Source organism: Crassostrea angulata, chromosome 7 (genome assembly GCF_025612915.1).
Source record: "Crassostrea angulata isolate pt1a10 chromosome 7, ASM2561291v2, whole genome shotgun sequence".
Classification (NCBI taxonomy): domain Eukaryota; kingdom Metazoa; phylum Mollusca; class Bivalvia; order Ostreida; family Ostreidae; genus Magallana; species Magallana angulata.
The window spans coordinates 18,799,190-18,823,607 of NC_069117.1; the positions used below are offsets into that span (position 1 = coordinate 18,799,190).

Below are 24,418 nucleotides of genomic sequence, written 5' to 3' on the forward strand. Positions count from 1 at the left end.
TATAAAGAGCTTTAAAGATAAGGTGAAAGATAGTTAAAATCATATTGAAAATAAGAGTGTAAAAGGTTATCACCACAGTGACGTTATAATATAGAAATGACGCCATGAAGATAACCTACTTTTGTTAAATGGATGTTTTGTAGCAAAATAAGGGTGTTTTCCGATGGTTTTTCTACTGGGAAACATCGAGCGCATGCTTGCTCAAGTACCATCTTTCAGTATAATGTGTATAACTATCTGAAGAAAAACATATATTAAAATCGTACTTGAGCAGACCTGCGCTCTATAGTTCCGAATGCAAAATATAAAGCAAAAATGAGAATATTTTCATTTGTTCGCAAATTTCCGGAAACTAAGTCATTTAGGTGACGTCATAGATAAACAGTGAATGAGCCATGATGACTATATCAAATAGCAAATTTCATATTATTCCTCAAACGCATAAAGAAAAAAAGTGTGGAAAACTGAAGTGGGACAGACAGACGGACAGACGGACTGACGGACGCAGAGGAAAGCTATAGTCCCCTCCGGTGAAAACTGGTAGGGGACTAATAAAAGCAAGATTTAAGAGTCTGTCAGGGTAATTCTAGGCAGATATTAATTTCTCATGTTTTTAGTCCCCTACCGGTTTTCACCGGAGGGGACTATAGCTTTCCTCTGCGTCCGTCAGTCCATCTGTCTGTCGGTCCGTCTGTCCGTCCGTCCGTCCGTCCTTCTGTCTGTCTGTCCCACTTCAGTTTTCCACACTTTTTTCTTTATGCGTTTGACGAATAATATGAATTTTGCTGAACAGCTTCAAAATGTCAAACTACAGATCAAGTTTACACTTTTGTAGCGTCTGGTTGACACATTTTCGAGATAATTAATTTTTTATATTCCAATTTTTAATGTTCGTTTCGATATTCTGCATAACAGTGCATTGTTTTCACAATTTCCACAAACCGGTAGGGGACGTGTATTGCTTATGCAATACTCTCAGAATACTTGTTTTACTGACAGATGTGTATTATATAAAAATTTTAAAAAATTGCTTCTTGCAAATTTATTTTCTTAGGATTGGAAAGTTTGGTTCTTGCAATTTTATATCCTCACAATTTGATACAAAACTGCAGAATCGCGGAATTCATTACTCACATAAAATAAAGAAATACTGTGCATTGTTTAAAAAATTTTGCAGTTAGAAGGAGCTCGACTTGACTCTAGGGATACAGTTCATCAAACAGGAACACAAGCACCCAAGCCAGTGAAAATCCCAAGAGAAGCAGATTTTCTGACATATACATGTGTAAGAGAAAGAGGTAATCTTCAGAAAATCAGTAGTACTTGTACAACTACAAGGATAAATTACTTCATACTGCATGGTCATAGATTGATTTTTTTCACAAGCAGTATATGAACTCAATCAGATTTAAAAGTAGATACTTTAATAGTGGATGAAAAATATTTAGCCAATTGTTAAATCATGTTTAAAAATATATAGGTATAAAAACTATCTTTGTATACATTGTATTGTAATGTAATCAACATCTTGGGCTCGTAACATGAGGCATGCTAATATTTTGACTTAAGTAGGGTCATAAGTAGGACTTGGGCGGAATCTTCGGACCCACTTAGGTCCTGCTTAAATATGTCTTATTCAGAAACATAAAGCAAACTTAACAATATCTTAGCTAAGTCATGCTAATGTTAAAAAGTAAAAACCAAATTTTTCATTTTTTGGGTCGATTTTGAATGCATTGGTAATAAAATCATTGTCAAATGTTAATAGCTTGATAATTTTTGATATCATTGATATTAAATGGGGGTAGATGTAAATATACAGACACAAAATTCAAGGTTGCATGAGTATACATACACATGTACCTAATTTTTTTAAAAAAAAGATCAAAGCGATGGATCATAGGCAATGTATTCAGTCTATTTTTGTCACTTTTTTTGTGGATTATTCACTAGTTGTTCTCAAAGACTGCCTGTAGCGTAATATTGCTATGCCCTTAGAACTTGAAGGAATAATATACAGTACTCAGTAGTGGATTTCTTTATTTCTTTTGTTCTACATCTTACCTCCCCAATATGGCAATTTACATACTCTGAGTATAATGTCTTCATTAAGTCGATATTCATTGTAATGAAATGGGGCAATTGTCGTCTTTAAAATCACTAAGGGTTTTTCTGTCCTCAAACATCCTTTTTTAATTTCTCAAGTTTTGTGAGTTTACATATACTTATGGTTACTTCTTTTAAACTGACTATTATATGATTACAACCTGTTCAGCAGCCCAGTTGCATACTATATGGAAACTGTTACAGCCCATTACAACCACTGTTAAAATTTTTATATCAATTAAATCGAAACTTTTATGTTGGCAAAAATTATAGTATTGATTTTGTGTAAATATGTGATTAATACACTGTATTCAAATGCTGAATTGAAATTAACCTCTTTTATGACCGCCTAGGTTTTGGGGCAATTGTCTTAGCTAAGCACTCTTATGTCTCAGAATGTACATAAGTCTTACTTAATTAAGCACTGTCTTAGACTTAAGTATCCTTTATGTTACGAGCCTCTGACTTCGTCATGATACTGAAAATCCTCTGATAATTGTTAGACATTGCAATCCCGGTAAAGAAAAAAAAATTTCACACAAATAAAGCCATTGAGATAATATCAGTTAATTAGTTTGTAATGTATTTAAAAGCTATCACAACCTGGAATGAAGGATTGAAAGAATATGTCAAGAAACCTAAACAACCCTTAGAGATCCAAACACTCCTGACACGGATGAACCGTCTATATTGGGAATATTACAGCAATGAAGGAATGAGAGTGGATACACCTTGTGTGACCTCTCTTCTTACCAGAGAAGCTTATCTGAAGAAAGAGGAGCCAAGCACAAAGTAACATAGTTTGTTGTCTCTAAGATACATGTACTATCAACCAGTTTGTATCTGTGTGTGATAGATTACTCATAAAATGATTAAATCATTGGCAACATGATAATGATGATGTAATATTACAGTTGAATTAAGTTTGAATTACTGTAACAAAACATACACTTATATGATTTACATTACAGGTTTATAAAAAGCTCACATTCATTAAATTGTTATTCAATTGTTAATATGATAAAAATATGAAAACCAGCTATTTAGAACTTGGATATTGAGAAAACACAATCATATTGCTTCAATGATATACATGTATATATGCATCAATGAAATTTACAAACTGATTTCAGATATATATAGTCCAATGACATATGTGAAATGTATTTTATTATTTTTTTAAATACAGTTGTTGGTTTCTTTGCATGCATGCATGAATAATTCCGAGAACCATTCTTGATCTCCCTTTTGGGTCTCTGTATTTAATCAGTTGACTAGTCTTTGTTTCACACAAGCTCAATTTGACTACCAATTAGCCTTGTACCCTCATAGGAGGGGGTGGGGTGGGGTGGGGGCGGCGGGTGGTGCATGCAAGATATTATGATCCTCTTGGTTGTTTTCCTTTTCCCTGATTTTTTAAAATTTAGTTCTATTGTAACAATTTGTCTCATTACATATGTACATTATATGAATGTAAATCTATTATATTAGCCTATTGCCTTACTTGTACTTTTCTGTAATTTAGATTTAAAATGTTGCTTACTATCATAGTATTTGTGTTAATATAATGTAATTGATTTTTGATGCGTTCTTTTTTGTATTAAAATTTGCTGTTTTGTTGACGAAATATTCATAGGCTTTACTGACATCAATTTATGATTGTTGTTTTGTTGTATGGACTTTACACGTGTACTTGTAATCTCTGGTTTCTTGCTGAAGTAAGGTAACATTTCCTGGTATATTTTTATCTAGCTACAAGTGTTATTTATTATTAATGCTATAATATCTGTGCTTGATCATGAAGTCATTAAGTTTCTTCTGATCATCAAATTTGTCTCAAGCAATAATGTTTATTCAAGAGGATTTGATTTTTTATAAATTGTGAGCTTTTCTGATCAAAATTTGTCCATTGTCTGTCGTCGTTTGCGTTGGTTTTAGCGTTGTCGTTGGCGTTGCTGTAAACTTTTCACATTTTCATCTTCTTCTCCTGAACCACTGGGCAGATTTCAACCAAACTTGGCACAAAGCATCTCTGGCTGAAGGGGATTCAATTTTGTTCAAATGATGGGCTACACCCTCTTTAAAGGGGAGATAATATAGAATTATTGAAAAATTGTTGGTATTTTTCAAAAATCTTCTTCTCAAAAACTATTAGGCCAGAAAAGCTGTTTTTTATGGAAGCATCATCAGGTAGTGCAGATTCAAGTTTGTTTAAATCATGGTCTCCAGAAGTAGGGTGGGGCCACAATGGGGGGATTGATTTTTACATAAGAATGTATAGAGAAAATCTTTAAAAATATTCTTCTCTAAAACCAACTGGCCAGAAAAGCTTAAACTTGGAGATATCCTCAGTTAGTGTAGATTCAAATTTGTTCAAATCATGGTCCCCGTGGGTAGGGTGGGGCCACAATGGGGGGATGGATTTTTACATGAGAATGTATAGAGAAAATATTTAAATATCTTCTTCCCAAAAACTATTAGTCCAGAAAAGCTGAAATTGTAATGGAAGCATCTTCAGATAATGCAGACTCAAGTTTCTTTAAATCATGGTCCCTGGGGTAGGGCGGGGCCACAATGGGGATGAATTTTTACATAGGAATATATAGTGGAAATCTTTAAAAATATTCTGGGAAAGTTCTTAGTTCAAAAAGCAGTAACTTGTGTGAAAACACGGGTTGTGCAGATTAAAGTTTAATCAAACCATAATTCCCAAGAGAAAAGTGGGGTGGGGGTATATAGGAATAGAGAAAATTTTTCTTACAGGTACAACAACAAAAGGGGCTTGATATTTACCATAAAATGTGTGGATAGAAATTGCTAGATTTTTTTCTGTACTTCGTTGTCAAGATATTTGATTTTGATTTTGATTTGGATACTGTAATGCTTATTTGATCAGAGTTAAGGCAATTGTTACTCAGGTGAGCAGTGTGGCTCCAGGGCCTCTTGTTATGAAAAGTGTTTTTGTCCTTAAGAGTTTTATATTTTTATTGGTCCCGATTTTTCACAATCTAACCTATCCTCAATCATCAAACAGTGACCTCTTATTAATTTCTATGCAAAAATAATTTTATAACCAGTGTGAGAAACGCGAACCACCGATTGCTCAAGAAGCACCATGAATTACTATTGTTTAACACTATGCTATTTATTCAGATATCATTCAAGATGTTGAAAATACAGTAAAACTCGGTTATAGCAAAGTGGTAGGGACCAGTGGATTTACTTCGTTATATCCGTAATTTGTTATATCCGTATAAACAACTCGTAATAATAACTTTAGCAAATTCACTATCTACATGTTTTCTCTCACCAAACTGCAGTTTTTGCTAATTGAGGTTTAGAATGAAAATACTTTCTTTTGATACCTGTAAGTTTAATAACTGGATTGTAAATTGAAAAAAATATGTGAAAATAAATTTATAAAACTATTATGTTATATAGTAGTGAAAAATATTTGAACTGTAAAGGAATTTGCTATATATTTTATTAGATTATTAGTTTTTAAATTTTCATCCCTACACGGGACTCAAAATCAGTTCGTTATATCCGAATTCTTTTTAACCATATAATTTTGCCAAGATTATTTGAAAATTTTGCCGGGGACTCAAAAAAAACTTCGCTGTTTCCGTTAATTCACTATATTCGTGTTCGTACTAAACGAGTTTTACTGTATAATATCTAGTCTGTTGTTTTAGATTTCAAATTTTATAAAAACAGGGTAAGATATTGAACCTTGTCAATTATGATAATTTTATATGCAGCTTGATATATGTTGCCAAAACATCCTAACACTCATTGGGCATGATAAAAAGTAATTGACAACGAATACTGTTATATATTTGTAGCTTTTATGCATTACAAAACGAACATTTTTCGATTTCCTATGTTTGGCTTATGTTATTTGTATTAAAAAAAAATAAAAGCATCCACAAGCAATGTTTGAGTGTACGTGACATCCAAGACTGTGCAGGTTACTTGATTTCTTGGTGGCATTGATTGCAAATATCATGAACAAAAACCCATGTTTTTAGCTGTTCCTTACATTTATATATAATTTCTTTGCATCATTTATTTGAAGTGAAATTTGATATTATCCTATGTGTTAGTAAATGGAGGAGTCAGTGCACATTTGACATTCGGCACTTCTCCATATTTGGTCGGATTTTAAACGTGAATGCATATCCTATTGCAGTTATTACAGGAGTGAATGCAATAGAAATATAAAAAAATACTTAATAGCTGTAAATAAATCTGCATAGGCATTTAACACATAAAAAAGTACTTTGGATTAAAAAACAAGTTTGAAATTCGGAACAAGCAGATACATGTAATGACCAGTGCAGATAAAAAAATTTTAATATATTAAAATTTTTGGTAGATCTTTTCTTTTTTTTTGACATACAAAATAGCGCTAGCAAAATATTATAGTACATGACGGTCACTTACTGTGCATAAACTGTTTAACGTATTTTCTCTTCTACGGAACAAATATTTTTTTTTGTTAGCAGCAGAATAAATAAGAATATAGAGTTGAAATGTATCATTCATGGACACCTTACTGACAAAATCTTACGCAGGAAAAGAAAAACTGGACCCAGAGTTGTTGCTACGATAGACACTGTAACGACTTTAAAACCTGTTTCGAACCAAACTTCAGCAAAAATTGGACGGATTTATGGAATTCGATACATGTACATTTCAGCCAACCGTCAGGTGCCAGGGCAATCGGTTTTTAGAACGCAGTTCGCAGTTCGCAATTGAATAGTGAACTGCGTTCTATAGAACGCAGTTCGCAATTCAAAATTGAGTGCGATTGAATAGTGAACTGCGTTCTATAGAACACAGTTCGCAATTCAAAATTTAGAATTCATATTTGGGGCCCGCTTGCCTTATATGCAATTGAATAGTTAACTGCGTTCTATAGAACGCAGTTCGCAATTCAAAATTTAGTGCGATTGAATAGTGAACTGCGTTCTATCTAGAACGCAGTTCGCAATTCAAAATCTAGAATTCATATTTGGGGCCCGCTTGCCTTATATGCAATTGAATAGTGAACTGCGTTCTATAGAACGCAGTTCACTATTCAATCGCACTAAATTTTGAATTGCGAACTACGTTCTATAGAACGCAGTTCACTATTCAATTGCATATAAGGCAAGCGGGCCCCAAATATGAATTCTAAATTTTGAATTGCGAACTGCATTCTAGATAGAACGCAGTTCACTATTCAATCGCACTAAATTTTGAATTGCGAACTGCGTTCTATAGAACGCAGTTCACTATTCAATTGCGAACTGCGAACTGCGTTCTAAAAACCGATTGCCAGGTGCCAGCTGTATACTGTCACTGTTGAAAGCCTACTGTTAACTACTTACTGTCATGTATGTGTATGATAGATTCTTCGCGCGTGCAAAGATGACCAAAAACATGAAAAAGATGTCGTGTTTAAAACATATATGTATTTGATTTGATTTGAACACATTTTATTGTAATCTCTCAAAAACCCTCTACTGTGTTGGAGAACATTAAAAAAGGTTTTATAAAAAATTGCTATATCATCGAATTCGAATTCGGAGTATATGAAAGTGCATACATATTTTGTCATCAGTTTCATTTAAAATCTTACGCCTTTAAAATTAAAGTGATTACTGTCTGGGTGGATTGATGAAACTTTACAAATCCTAGAGTATGTTTCACTTTCTTCACTTTCTTTACAATGAGATGTTCCAATATTAATGCCCATAAACAAATTACTCTCCATAATTGTTTAATCTGAATGATTGAAACCATTTACTAATATGTGTAGATCTGTAGATCGTAACGCATTGCTTACTAATAGGATTGTTACTGCATTATCTAGCATATTAAAAGAAATTTGTGCGCGTGCTTTTAAAATTGTAGTTTGAAAGAAATTGTGTCAAACAGTCATACTATTGAGGTCAGAAGGTAGAGTAGACACAAGTCACAAGGTTTGTTTTAAATTGTGAATTTATAATAATCGTATTAATATGAAGACAATAGAGGTTAGCTTGTCCTTCAGTTAGTCGTTTCAGTTCTGATGGGAAGGGAAAAACGTTGACCGGAAAGACGGGTCAATTTCAGGAAGAAGTCGGTAGAATCGAGACTGGGAAGGGTTATTCAATATATTATCAATTATATGAAGTTTTATGTGGGGACAAACCAGTTCTCAAAAGATCTCGGTCTTTAAAAATATCCTTCACGAACCATTCGGTCTCTCATAAATTGCAATACAATATATTGTTGACCTCTTCTTTGAAAACATAAAAATAGAACTATAACCTGTCCCGAGTTTTTGTTTCCATCTTTTTTTTTGCTTGATATTTCGATAATCATAAATACCTTTGTGCTCTGACTACGTTTATCCATTAATATGAAAAATGTCCAGATTATCTGTTTTGAACGCCCCCTCTATCGCTTCAGGTTTCAATACACATCCAAAAATAGAAAGTATACGGGATTTTGTATTGTATCAGCCATTAATAAGCCCGGATGATAACGTTGAAAAATTGCGCAAGGAATCCCGAGTACTTCCGAATGGAGAAAAGATGTAAGCATTTCCCATTATAAATCTCGATAAGAAATTTGTTTTCGTTCCTGTGAACTTTTATGAGTAAAAAATGATAATTGTTCAATGAAGATATTTTGGATATATTCGCTTTTATCGATTTCAACTGTAATTCTTTCACAGGTATGTGTTTTTTTTTTATTAAAAATCATCAAAAGTGATGGAAGCAATAACTTGGGACAGGTATCTGTAATACTTTTTAACAATTATGACGTCACAGAGGTGCTTGAACAATATATTAGGATCTACAAAAATGCAATTTGTGTGAGCATTTCCCGGCATTGTAAAACAATTTTTCTTTACAAATTATAATACTAGTGAACACTTTTTATTTAAAATTCCAGGGATTTATTGACCCTTTAAAAGCTTTTAGATAGGAATAAATCAATGTTTAAAAAAAATTATTATAAGAAACTTGCTCGTCAACAACTAACTCATCAGATCCTCATTCAGATTTCATGTGAGATACATTTGCTATTGATTATATTATACTTTAGAAAAGAAATAATCGAAATATCGGAACATTTTCATATATCTAGTTGCAGAGCTCTTCAGATCAAAAAGATCATTAAAGTCCAAAGTGGCCATACCATCAATCTTCTTTAGGTGACGTCATACGCAACTTTGTCACAGATACAAAGTCACAATCATGATTGTTGTATTGTGTTTTACGGGCAGCGAAGGAGAATGACCACTTTTGCAGTTTTGGATAATTATGAAAACCTCATCAAACGCTGGTTTCAGATAAGATGTAGCAGTATTCTTTTTTAAATTGTTTCGTCATTTGATGTCTTTCGGTCAATTGGTTAAATTAATGTTTGGCCCCGTATAATAATATTACTAGTTTTTGTTGATTTTGCTTTTGATTTTGAAAAAAAGATCTTTAAGTTGAAGTCTTATGATACAATATTAAGCAAGACAAGCATAACAAAATATATTACATGAATGTATATAGATATACCACATAAGAATAAAAGGACAAGCAGTTATATATATATATGCCAATATTTGTCTATTTAGTTGCTCTTAACAAAAAATCTTATTATAACAATTTTATAATCTCGCTGTAGCGAGCTATAATAAGAATCTCAATTTTTACGTAATGAGATTATTCTTGTGTCATGGCGTGCAACAGTATGAAATGTATTACTCTGGACAATAAAATCTTTTCGCGAAGAAAAGCGTTGTGGACATAAGAATCACCATGCAACCCGTGTGAAGAACAACTTTGAGGATGACTGATGAACGTCAGATACAGACATGTATGTTCTGTATGATTTCAAGTAGCACCTTAATTTTCATTAAAATGATGCTTTTTCTCTACCCAAATAACAAATATGCATTCATGTGGTATTTTAAAGAATGAATCTGTGCTGAAAAATACACTCTGAAAGAAATGATGTGTAAGTATGTAATTCGTCCAAATAATCAGATTATTCGTCTGAACAAACAGCCCGTCGTCCGAAAAAAAAACCCAATTCAGCCATTCAATATCACAATATTGAAACACGATTCTTTTTATAAATGTTGTTCCTTTTTTTGCAGTAGTGAACAGAGTAGTTGGTGTCTCTGGTCTGGGATTGTTTCCGCTTTCATCTCCCCCTGTCTTATTTCTTACATTTGATTTCTTTTGTATTCTTTTGTATTTTTTGCGGCTTTCTGTAGTTTTCTGTTTTAAAGTTTTTCTAATTTATATTTTAATGAATGTCTCTTCTTTTTGAAATATTTTTCTTCTTTCATTTCAATCTCAATATGAAGTTACTCGGTTTTTGCATCATTCCCCCTGTCCTTTCCGGTGTTTTTTTTCATTACTACCTTTGAAATCCTATTCTGTATGGTATAAAAACATTTTTTAAAGTAAACTCTTTCATTATTTTTATTGAGTGTCTTTTTATTGTCTAACAGATAGTACCACATAATAGTTTTTCGTAAACGAACATGACGGGGTTTTTGCAAAATCTTCTCAAGTTCTCAAGAATAGTATTAGTATGTCACATACATCATAGTACATAGTTTGGTCATATCATAAATTCAACGTATCTATTTCAACCACATGTTGCGTTTTTGTAGCTATCCCGCTCATATAAATTTTATATCAGCAATGTTGGATTTTATCTTGAAAATCCAAGATATACTATCTGCAATTTGTGGGTCGGGTCTCCCAAATTTGTGCATTGGCATCAAAGAAAACTCAAAGTCAGGATTAAAATAAAACAGGTATCTCCAATTTATGTACTCATTTCGACGATTCTGGCCACTGTAAAAATCATTGGCTTCCCTAAAGCTCATGACCAGCCGATGACCAACTCTGTCAAAGAGGTGATGCAGGGAATTTTTACAATTTTAGTAGATCCATTCAATCGCAATTTCTCGGGCCTTCCGACAGAGCTCGAATGTATTAACATAGAGTCGCTTCTCCCTAAAATAAGTACTAGTATCGGCTAGAGAGTCTTGTTTGTCGCTTCTGTGGTATATTTTAGTGTATATTATTGACGTAATACATTTGAGGTGCTTTTTCAAGCCTGCCGTAAAGGACGTCTGAGAAGTTGTGATTTAGATCCATCCCATCAAAACCACACTTGATATAAAATATGGAATTTCAACTTCAGAAAATACCAAAGAAGCTAAAATTGATAACACGAAAATGTGGCCAAAAAGTTGCCTCAATTAATTATGGCACGTCACTGTACTTGTATATTCATTTTGTATGCAATCAAAACAGAAGTAGATCTTGTTGGCAATAAATGTTTTTATTCTATTACCAGCTGTGAACGATAAAGCTATTCAAAGTCAGGTGCTAAAGCATTGGGTTTTTTTAGTGTTGAAACAATATTTACAGTAAGTGGTTGATCATTTTGAACCAGTTCCAATACTGTAACATGTATAAAAAGAATCAGAGAATGCATGCATTGCATGAATAGTTCAGAGAACCATTTCTTGATCTCTCTTTTGGATCTCTGTATTTCATCGACTGACTGGTCTTATAACTCTATTGTAACAATTTGTTTCCGTTTAAATAGTGTAAAAATATCTTACTGAAACTAAATCACTTATTGTATTCCATCCTGGAGAGAGAGGTGGATTGTCACCCTTGGCTAGCAAAGATGGTGTAAGCGAAGCTTGTGTAGCACGACCTCTGGTGAGGGAATGCAAAATAGCACGTACTGTTAATTTTGAGGAAATTATATATTTCCTGAGTAGAAAAACCCATATTGATAATCTCTTTAAAAATACTTAAAAATTACATAAAGTACAGTGTTTTTAACGTGATTAACAAGTATATGAAGTAAACAACATTATATAACATTTTCCGTTCCGCGTTTAAATAGCAACACCCTCCACTGGAGTTAGCCAGAGGTTGCCGATTGCTCTGAGATCAACGTGAAACTGGAAGTAGAACATTTGGTAATCCCTTTTGGAAATGCCAGTACCAAGGTATGTAAAATTGCAGAGCGGGTAGATTTTGTTTTTATATGTCAAATTCATTAAAATCGTAACTTTTGGGTTTGTCCCAGGACACAGTTATATCAATCTAATTAATGAGGGGTGCCTAAGATTTTGTACAAAATTGATGATAAAAAAAGCATGCACTTTTATATACTCCAAATATGAAGTTGATGATATAGCAATTTTTGAATAACACTTTTTTAATGTTCTCCAACAGAGTAAAAAATCTCTCTTAAAATATCAAAAGATTACATTAATATTAAAATTTGTTAAAATCAAATTCAAAACATGTATGTCTTTGACATGACATCTTTTTAGCCATCTTTGCATTCGCGAAAAATCTTTCATACATATACATGACAGTAAGTAGTCGACAGTAGCTGTAAACAGTGACAGTATATGCAGATGGCATCTGACAGTTGACTGAAATATATCGAATTCCATAAACTCGCTCCAGTTTTAGTTGATTTTAAGGTTTTGGTTCATAATTTAGTAACTTCAACTTTACAATCATGTCAATCTCTACCGTATTTCTTAGTTCTTAGGTGCACCGAACAACACCTCTAGGCATAGTTTTTCCCCTGATAAACGATTTCGTCAGTGAAGTATTTACATGTACGGCTGATACTTATTAACCAATCATATATCGTTTATGCTATTTCATACTGTATGTGAACACTATTTATTACATATTTGCAAATACTTTGTAAATGCATATTTATGAATATTACTATTATAAAGTTAATAAATATAAGTAAGATGTAATATGAAAATGATAATTGTGTATATTGTATGTATTACATCATTAGGAGAGGAACACATAAGTTGTAAGAACTTCTTTCCAATCCTCTTGTGTAATTACACAATAGAATATGTTCAAATCAAATCAACAATCATAAATTGATGTCATTAACAAAACGCCAAATGTTAACAAAGAACACATCAAAACTCAGTTACATTGTTAGTATTACTTTTAAAGTGAAAAACTTTTAAAGATTTTACGGTAACTGCGGTACTGCTCTTTTGCAGGCAAAACGACATAGTTTGGTAAAATCTGATGTAGCGTCATTTGTTTTATTTACGTCATTTGATTATCTAATTACGAAAACTTGTATTTAAAAAAGTAAAACCGTCCCCGTGCTAAAGTTTTGAGGTATTTTATCATTCAAAAACGTTCAGCACACTCTAATACATGTAGTTGTTTTGTTTCATAAATCAACCTCGAAATGATGTACATAACTTTTTTTTGGAGTTTGCACAGTACTTTTCTTTAAAAATTTAAGAAAAAATAAGGGCACGCCGCATTTTGGCATGTGCCCCTGTAAAAACGAATTCGATGATATGGCCATTTTCAAATGATATTAATTCAAAATCATCATATAAGTATCATATTTCAATTTGAATATACAATCTATTGCTGACTTTTTTAAAAATTATTTTCAGTTGAACAAACAATTTTTTAAATGGGCCCTACTTAAAATCTAATTAGATTATAATTTTATTTTTTGAATAATTTAGATATATTGATATCTGTAGTAACTCTAAGTTGTATAAAATTTTAAAAAATCATTATTGTAGAAATAATTATATATTATTCGATATATTCTGAATAGCTTAAAGCTTAACAAGACAAATACTTAGGCATTAGCACTCTTGTATATAAACCTTTTGATTTCGTTTCATCCGATTGCTCACCAGAAACCCATGGCCAATATTTGTAGTATGACTTTACGTTGTCTTTTACCGCAAGTGTTGTAAAATTGATTTTGGTTTAAAGATATATATATACATGCGTCCATCTTTTACATTTGAGATGAAAAATGTAAACATTTCTTGAACTGGCTTGTTTCTGCCCAAAACTTTCTAAAACTGTTGTCAAAAGATACAAAAGCAATAAATATGACGTTCACTGTGTTGTTTTTTTATGCAATTTACGCATACAAGGACAAAGCAATGCATTCTGAAATCACTTTGAACTGCGCAGCTACAGTCTTAAATTCAAGATTTCAAATATGAAAAAATATAAAATGATGCCATTAGTGTCTATTCTACAACCATTTGTTGAAAAAAAGGTCAAAGCTTGCTTAATTAAAGGGTACCTGCAGTGCCGGTCAATTTTTGATATAATGGATATCTATGTGTAAAAACATTATCATGAAAATTTTACAGCGATCGCATTAGTAGTTTTCGAGATATTTGGGGAAAACCCGATTTCACACCTGAACGAGTTTTGAATCAAGCCGATTTGGCGCGAATTGAACTGTGACGTCACGTGGTCAACGCCGCTGTATGAGAAACAGGAATATCGTATGAAAACTGTTCGTTTTCTTGCATTGTTTTATCGATATGTAAACATTTTTTTCTGTTGTTTTATAACCTTATCAACCATGGATGACTAATCATACTGTCATTTGAGTTTAACCCGTATTTTATCGAACAAAAATGCCGAATTCGGACAATTGTTTGCTTCATGAATTTCGTCAAATGTGTAACACATTTAACATATAAATGCACACCATATGTAGCAAAATGACAATAAATCAAAGCAGTATTGTTATAAGAAACATATTTTGTTAATATTGTCATTCTTTCGAATGATTTCTCAGTGACATTATTAGATGATTAATAATATTGATAATGATATTTCGTAAAAGGTAACTCGGGGTCTTTTCCTCGTATAAGGCCTAAGATTACAAATGATGTCGCCCGATTATTCAATAATATTGATATCGGACCAATAACAATCAAAATAGTATGCATTCTTTAACAAACAAACACGGGATTATAAACGGATCTAGGCGAACGTCCAAGATGGCTGCATGATTAAGTCTGTCTCGTATTCTTTTAAAAATACGATAATGGAATTTAATTTTACATTTATTTACATCCTTTATCAAAATGTTCCAGTTTATTTAGGTTTCATAATGATTCGTTGTCAGTATTACAATTTAAGCTATACGGAGTTGTAAAGCGTTTAATTGCTGACCATAGCGCTCGAAAGAAAGTTGCTCTTTATTAAATAAGAAATTATAAAGTTCCGAAATGATTACTTGATCACATAAAAAAGGTATCAATTGCTTAATTGTAAATGGTCATTATTTAAGTGATTAGATAAGTAACAATAAAGGCATTTACTTCGAACATTAGTTTTACTATTTAATAGTACCATGCATGATTCTTTAATCACTGATTGACTGACTATACACATGTTTTAAGTGACGAATGCTTGATTTTACACAGTCTAATTTATTTTTCTGTTTTATCTTTTAACAATTGAGTAGCTAATTACACACAAATCAGTTTACTAGTCTAGAGGTTTGAAACCCTCTCTTTGTTCACCGGACTCGTGTACCTTGTGTATACATACCCCAGATACACGTGTGTCTGGAGCAGTGGCTTCGTTAGTTTACCTGTTTACCTGTGTCATTATCTCGGATCACTCGTGTGTGAAAGGATATTATGTAATAAAAAAATTAACATAAATTTGCCCATGTAAGCGTTTTAAGATATCGTATTCATCGGTAAAAAGGTGACGGGAATAACAAATTTTAAAATCCTTTAAAAAGAAATCTGATTGTAATAAAATAATAACGGATACAAATTTCTAGATCTACAATACTTAAAATAACAAGATACGTTAAAACATCAGACCTATATCAATCATTTTGGCTAAAAAATCGAATTGAATTTGTATAGCTTTGTAAGGAAATTTCCCTCCTGTTGACCTCGTGACGTCACTTCCGCTCAAGCCTCGTTATCGCCTAATTCAGTTTTCTCTTGATTAGATTTCCCAAAGCAGGTAAAAATAGCCACTTTGAAGAGGCGTAACTCCGTTATTTTTGAACCGATTTCGATGCGGTTTTTCGCATTTAATTTTGGTAAATAAACTCATTAACATATGTTTCACATCGGCTGGGCTGCAGGTACCCTTTAAGTTGTAACTTTGTCTCAAAAGCGGGTACCCCATTCTTAAAATGAGTCTGAAAAACCATTAATTTGCACAAGATATTTTTGTCTGTTTCTATGGAGGTATATTTAAGTTATATTTTCATTGAATAATATATGTATATTTTTTCTTTAAGGCAATCAATATTTTGTACCCCAATCTTCCTCCTAAAAGAATTTAATTTAATTTCATACTCACAGAACTAAAACAAAACAATTGGAACTGGTATAGAGATGTCTGTCACATTAATTCCATATTGTTAATAATACACAAGAGGAAAACAACCATAAAACAAACAAGAAACAAAGAGAAAAGTTATCAGTCAAATATTTCTTTCCAACTATCCCACTGTTTTTCAAATTTATGCACTTTAGAACTTTAAATTGCAGCATACCTTTCAACATTAAATTTTATCTTTAAATGACCAAGAAAACCAATCAGTGTTGGCTCCTTGTTCCACATCAGACAAGAAAATAAGTATTGTTTCATAGATAGAATAATAAAATTAATTTGTTATGACTGGTCAATGGAACTTCAGAGAATATGATATTCAATACATTATACCCAATCCTTTCAGAAGTCTTTCTGTAAATATGAAGACTCAGTTCACTCCACAGAGTATGAATTATATCACAAGAAAAAAACCCATCGACTATGGTTTCTACATTTTTGTTACAAAACCCACAGCTGTCAAAAGACTTGATATTAATTTTTTTAAGGTAATACCCAACTGGAAGAATTCTGTGTAAATTCTGAACTGTATTCACTGAACAGAAAAACCATGAGTTGTTTTAAAACAAATCTTAAAAGCATCATTTACTGAAATATCATCTACACCATATGGAGTTAGTTCTGCCCTCCATTCATTTTTAGCAGTTGGGACATCCTCTTTCTCGTTCAGATAGTTGTAAATAATTTTAGTGCATTTTTCTGATATTAAAACAGGTTGCAAAAAAAACAAAAAACTGGCGGGGATTAGGAATTTTTTTGACAGAACTCTTGTCAATAGATAATAATTTCAAATATTTAAAATTGATGTTGTAATGCTATTATATTGCATAAAACATATATCATTGAGGTTATATATGCGTTTAAATACATCAAAAACTAAAAGATTACAATCCTCATCAAGAAAATCTTGCACAACCTTTACCACACTTTTATACCAGGATTTATAAAAATTTGGTTTTTTGGCTACTTTTATATTGGAATTATACCATACTGGAACATTTAAAAGGTTGTCTTTAATGGTTGGGTGGTTATTAATCGTTTTTATATAACATGACGAAGAATAGAGAACATCTTTCGGAAAAAGCATTGTTTTCTTTATGTAGGCATTCCACTATAAAAGTGTCTCCAAAATCATATAATTTCTGTAAAAAATCATGTCCATTGATGGTGTAATAATATCCACCCAAGGTTTATATGATTTTGTAAACCTTTTTATCCATGAACATTTAACGGCCTATTCCCCCACCTTCTGCCATCAGTTTGTGTTATAAATAATTTACTTATGTGTTTGAATGCATAGTTTACCTTGCATAATATTCTGCTCTACATATTATATATGTTGCAGTTGGTTTTAACATATGTTTCTTACAGTTACAGTATTTTGATTTTTGTTCTACTTGAATTATTGGTATATACTAGCGATGATGTACATCAATGTTTATATGTTTTGATCAGGATATAATCATATTCTGATCAATAAAATTTCAACACATTTGTGAGTTTGTTTGATGTGTAGGTAGGAGAATGAGAAGGCATAAAGTTGTTTATATCAAACATTTTCATACCCCCTGAAAAATAGTCTTGTGTTATAATTGATCTCTTAACATTATCTACCTTAGATTTCCACAAAAGTTCAAAGATACATTTATATAGGTATAAAATTGTCTCCCTTTTTGGAGAAGGCAGTGAAATAAACAAGTGGTTTAATTTTGGGATAAGCAAACTTTTAATAACAGTAACTCTGCCAATAGGAGTAAGAATTCTTCGTCCTGTGTCTAAGTTAATACTTGCCCTATCTTCACCAAACTTGCATTGTTGATGCATCAGGATCTACTTATGAATTTGAAAGACTTGAATGCTGAATCTGGGCCATGAATTTTAGATGCTGGAGGAGGTTAAGGTTTTTGGGGCTGGTTAAAGTTTTTAAGCAGGTGCCTTCTGATGATTATATCTTAGTTAATACTGGTCCTATCTTCACCAAAGTTGCATGGACGATGCACTTTATAATACTGATGCGCCTGGCAGGCTTGAATGATGACTTTGAGCCATAGGTTTCGGATGCTGGATGAGGTTAAGGTTTTAGAGCTGGTCAAAGTTTTTGGAGCAGATGCCCTCTGATGATCATATCTTAGTTATTATTGGTTCAAACTTTATCAGATTTGAGTGATTCTGATGCAATCCATAGGTGTGTATGCTGAATCAGAGCCAAAGGTTTTAGATGCTGGAGAAAGTTTAGTTTTTTTAGGAACAGGTCACATGTTTAATAGATAATTGTACCATTTCAAACATGTATGGTTGATTTAACTATATAATTGAGTCGCAGAGGTAGCTTAAGATACATAGCCTTTCAGCCTGATCTTCATTATCAAGGATGCTAAAACACTTCCTACCTCAATCATTGATGTTAAATGATATAACATGATTCCTATGAAGTAGTATTGTATGATATAATACACTGTTGTATTATATAAAACAATAATGAATCATATAATGTTATACAATGATACAATATCATAAATTATTAAAAATATCATACTATATCATATAATATAATATCATATGTAACAATATTGTAATGTATTATGTGATATGATATTTTGTTATACTTTCATGTTAAATACTAAAATCTGATTGGTTAAGACGCAGTTAATAATATTTACTATTACCCTCAGCGTTAGCAACGCACTTGGCAACGGGTAACATTAAAAAATGTTACATGCGCGAAAATTATGCGCGTACGGTTCGCTGTAGAATTCACGTTATTCCTATATAAAAGCAGTTAAATTTTCTTAAAAATTAAAAAAAAAGACATTCAGTATAACAAAATAAATAGTGCCTGTTTGGGAGGATAACAGTTGAAATTGACACCCCTCGAAAACCATTGTCAACCTCCACTTCGCGTCGGTTGACAATGGTTTTCTCGGGGTGTCAATTTCAACTGTTACCCTCCCAAACAGGCACTATTTATATAGTATCGTATGAATCTATATTGTATCATATATTATGTTATGATTTTTTTGACATAATGAAATACAATAATGAATAAAACAATTCAATACCGTAATATAATATAAAAAACAAAGTCTTATTTTGATATGATGTCTTATCATATGTTATAATATCAAATTGTATCATTATATATAATAGTTTTCTATTGTATCATATTAAATATCATGTGACATAATGTTGTATAGTATCATGTAATGCAATATCGTATTTAATAGTAGTCTATTGATAGATATTATATCCTACAATACCATTTGAAATTACAATAATGATTATCAAACAAATTCTTAAAATATGATATATACGATATTTTGTCCAACCACACTACAGTATCCATGAATATTCAAGATCATTAACTATGATTTTCATTTATTATTAAGGTTGTCTCATAAAGGTGATGCCTCGTCTCGGCGAGCTTTGTAATGTGTAATTACCTATGCAATGGAAGAGAGTGTCCCTCCACCGGGTTGGACGTTCTTCAAACCCAACCCCTCCCTGAGATTAATTTCATGATTTAAATATTTATTTCACTCTTGTTAAATTCATTTAACCCCCACCCCCCATTTTCTAACTCTCGTTACCCCCCCCCCCTCCCTCTTATGAATTCAAAGCTTATGCCCGCTTTTGAAGAAATTGCTATTGCACTGTCGTAGGGGTAGCTTTGTTACTAGTCTTTATGTGTTCTATAATACTCTTTTTTATTTTTGAGACATTAATGGACATGAAGATTGTTCCCTCCTTTAGTTAAAATGATGGATTATTATGACTTATTTTTGCTGTTAACTAATTAATTAAGGCCAATAGAAAAAAATGTCTCGATAGACACAATTAAGTTTTGGTACAATGTTTATAATATCTAAATTCGATTGACAGCTCTTGCTCAAATAACCAGTGTTAAAACACAAAAAATTGAGTCCGTAATTTTAGAAGAATAGATGATATTGATTTTGATATGATATGATGATGGTACTACATATTTTCTTTTATCTCATACTTTTGGTGTAAACTACCCGTGTGATAAACCTTTGCGTTATCAAACGGGTGATTCTCGCTCCAACGCTTCAGTGACCTATTTTCGAATATTTGCTAGTTTTTCAACATAACTATATCTACTACAACAAATTGATATAAAGTTTAGCCCCCCACCCCCCTCCACTTTCAATTTACTTCCGACGGCACTGTGTAGTTTATAAAACTGCAAATTACGTTAAATATCAAGGACTGACGACGCGATGATAACAGAACGCTTGGTTGTGTTTATATACAAGAACCTACCGAAATAATGTTTCTCAAGACCTATTTCCACCAACTTATTCAATATTTTCAGTTTCGAATCATTAGGCTAGTTTCGTTTTATAAAACATCAACAAATGTTCCTCATTCGAGTCAATTTAAACCAACGAGCATTCGCAACTTTGTGTATCTCAATAAATTTAATTATTCAAGTCTTCTGGTCAGTATTTCCATTTAATCAAGTGATTAAGCTCTAAGAAAAATTATTTAGTGATAAAAAATTATTTTAAGGTTTATTTCAGTGAAACTTTACATTAAAACCGTTAGATTTATTTTCGAAATGTGTACTAAATTGTATTGCACAAGTTCACAATAACCGCATAACATAACGTTTCATCATATTTTTTAAACGTTGAAAAAAATCAATTCGGGTCTTATAAGGGACTGGTCTCAAAAGCTTTATAATAAATATCAAAGTGTATGAGATAAATAGTACATCTATACTTGTAATAAATTGTTTGACACTACATGTACTACCATGAATTATTCCCAGAACATGTTTGCTATACATGTTAGCATATAGCAGGTTTCTGTTGTTTATGCTTGGGTATTTTGATTTTGGCTTAAATACATGGAAGAAGGACGTGAATTAAAGATGGAAATGAAAATTTTATTTGAACACTATTTAAAAAAAATATTTATTTCTTTGTTATAGATATGATTCTAAAGAATGCATGGGCAAAGTGCTCATTGTGAATAATCAGACCTTTTATGCTAAAAAGAAGGTAGACAATGCTCAAAAAGGCATAGACAAGGAAGACGATGCCGAAAAGGGTGTAGACTGTCGCCCCATAAATAAAGATGAAGAAGATAAGAAGGTGAAAGAATTGATTAAGACATTGAAAGATTTGGGGTTCACAGTTCTTGGCGATGAAGAACAAAAGAACAAAACCAAAGAAGAGTTTATTGACTTGTTAAAGAATGGTAAGTATACATTGAAATAATTGGGCACTTCCAGTTCTTTTAAAGAATATAATTAAAAAGTACATGACAATGTACTTGTTGCAATTCATTGTTTTGAATATTTTATATTAAAAAGATATTAACTAAATCTAGCCAGTAATTTTTATTGTTTGTGCCGCCCTCTCTTAATTTTTTATATTCACTCATGATTATTGTTGTTAAAATTTTTCATTTTCATTTAGTTGCTGCAAGAGAAGATTTAGAGGATGACTATTGTTTTATTTGCATAGTCTTGTCTTATGGACAAGATGGCGTAATTACTTGTTATGATGAGACTCATTCACCCAAAGATCCAACAGCAGATATGCAACTACCTGTTTCTGAACTTCAAGGATGTCTGAAGGGAGACAAATGTAAAGGTCTTCGCTTGAAACCCAAGATATTCATGTTACAGGTGAATATAATGCCTCATTTCAATTTTAATGTTAATACAAACGCTTCCAAAAGCTATATTCATCAGATACCTGTAAAGTGCGAAACGAAATGAAACGAAACGAAACGAAATTTACCGAAACGAAACAAAATCTACCGAAACGAAACCTACTAAAAACGAAACAGAACAAAATAAAAACAAAATGAAAATAAACGAAATCAAAACGAAACTTACCGAAACGAAACGAAATCAAATAAAAAACGAAACATAACAGAGTGTTAATATTTAAGATCAAGATGTATAATATTAATGTTATATCAGAATTTCAAAACTATTTGTAAGTATTCATGTAAAATAATTAATCTACAGTATAAATTGTAATCGTTCTAAATTTGGCGTGTCCGATATTTGGCGGTAAGGATTTTTCAACAAGTTAGCGTGGATTTGATTAAGCGCATTCCTTTATGCATCTATCTATCGCATAGCACCCTAACTCCGTCATTACCCTAACTCCGTCACTTTCGGGAAACTCCTCGCAATTTGAAATCAAGTGCGATTATGACGTCATTTTTTGCATGTCAAAAATCCTCAATCAATTGTCAACAATTTACAACGTTTAAATTTAAGAAGGTGTTCAAACATAACAAAATTACACCCTGTTCATTTTATGCAACAATAATTGCGTGAAATAAGCTAACACCTTTTTACGGGTGCACTAAAATAACGATATTTCTGACATGCGGGCCTATTTGATTATTTACTGTGGTCAGTCATTTTAAGAGAGGTCAAAATGAAACATTCACATGTAATTTATTTTTTATTAAGGTTATTAATACATTTTTTCAGTCCGCAATAGCCTTTATGCACTACACTGATGATAACGTCAAATCGCTCATGCCGTAATTTTTGCCTTATACAGGGTTACAGATACGGTGTGTCGGTAATTATAGAATATGCTACATTTATTAAGAATGTAATAAATAGATAATATAACCATTAATATATTCATTATTGATATGATATATTTGAAACATGTAAGGACAGAAATCAAACGACATCCATACATTCTGAAAAGGTCATTGTGATTGTTGTTACAAGGACCATTTTTTTTATTCTGGCGATCATTTCACTTTGATGAAATGATATACAATTTAAATTGTATACACCGATTTTACTTATTATAACTTGCCTTAGATACAAGTTGAGTTTAAACTAAATTGTTAATGTGTCTTCATTCCCTGGCGTATCATAGATCATGTGGGTGACGGAGTTAGGTTCATAAGTTATGATAGCACGTGTGATAAACGTCGTATTCAGAAGGCTTATTTGAATAATAATAAAAATATTTTTGTAAATAATTTTATAATTATAACGTTTCATGTTATATTTAGTGATTGCAATCGATAAAAACCGCAAAAAATAATTTGCAGAGAAACGCGGACTGTTTTCTGCATATGGTGACGGAGTTTGGGTACTCGGGGATATATGTTTTTTTTTCGGCGATGTACTTGATTTATCGGAAGCCGCATTTCGCCAAAAAATGCAAATTTATAAAAAAAAACCACAGCCAAATGTGATATTAACAGGAAATTTGAAAAACTATTACAGTTGGAAAAAGTTGAATGTAGCTCAAAGGAGGGTGGGCAGCCAGAGAGACAAGGGAGACAAGCGCCGTCAGTAAAAATTCCACGAGAAGCAGATTTTTTGATATATACCAGTGAAAGAGATCAGGGTAATTTTAAAAAAAATTCAGTAGTTCTCATACATGTATGAATTAATTCATACTGCATGGTCATACATTGTAATTTTATCCATAAGCAGCATAAACATGATAAGGTTTAATATTAGATACTGGTTAAGTGGATGTAAATAACCAATTAGCCTAATGTTAAACCAAGTTTATAACCTCTTAGCATTCATTGATATAATGTCAGTTTACTAGCTTGTAATGTATTTAAAAGCTATCACAACCTGGAATGAAGGATTAAAAAAATATGTCCTGGAACCTGAACAACCCTTGGAGATCCAAATACTCCTGACACGGATGAATGGTCTATATTGGGAATATTACATGAACGAAGAGCAAATGAGGATGGATACACCCTGTGTGACCTCTCTTCTTACCAGAGAAGCTTATCTGAAGCAATAGGAATCAAGCCCAAAATAACATAGTTCGTTGTCCTATGTGCCATCAATCAGTTTGTATATGTGTGTGGTAAATTACTCAAGTAATGATTAAATTGTTGGCAGTATGATAATGGTGATGTTATAATATATATGCAATTAGCATGGATAATTTAACAAAACGTACACATATATGGTGTAGATTAAGTGTTTAAAAAAAAGTTTGGTTAAAAACAACTCAGATATTGAGAAAAAACGATCATAATGCTTGATGGATATGGATCCTTTTTCTTACTTTTACGATCAATTTATTAAGATGTTAAAATAAAAGATGTAAATATAA

General features: G+C 32.0%; 1 protein-coding gene across 1 annotated transcript; it reads left to right on the plus strand.

The window, feature by feature from the left end:
- Positions 1–11,973: 11,973 nt before the first annotated feature.
- Positions 11,974–24,418, plus strand: LOC128192023 (caspase-7-like). The gene is made up of 5 exons (XM_052864420.1): positions 11,974–12,127; positions 21,271–21,539; positions 21,761–21,972; positions 23,560–23,683; positions 23,913–24,418. The coding sequence occupies exons 1-5, from the start codon at positions 12,114–12,116 to the stop codon at positions 24,098–24,100; spliced, it is 807 nt and encodes a 268-aa protein (XP_052720380.1). The 5' UTR covers positions 11,974–12,113; the 3' UTR covers positions 24,101–24,418.

Bases quoted from the DNA above. Each gene is read 5' to 3' on its own strand.
- LOC128192023 (XM_052864420.1), top strand. The intron at 21,540-21,760 runs GTAAGTATACAT...ATTTTCATTTAG, and splicing joins TATTGACTTGTTAAAGAATG to TTGCTGCAAGAGAAGATTTA. The intron at 23,684-23,912 runs GTAATTTTAAAA...TGTATTTAAAAG, and splicing joins TACCAGTGAAAGAGATCAGG to CTATCACAACCTGGAATGAA.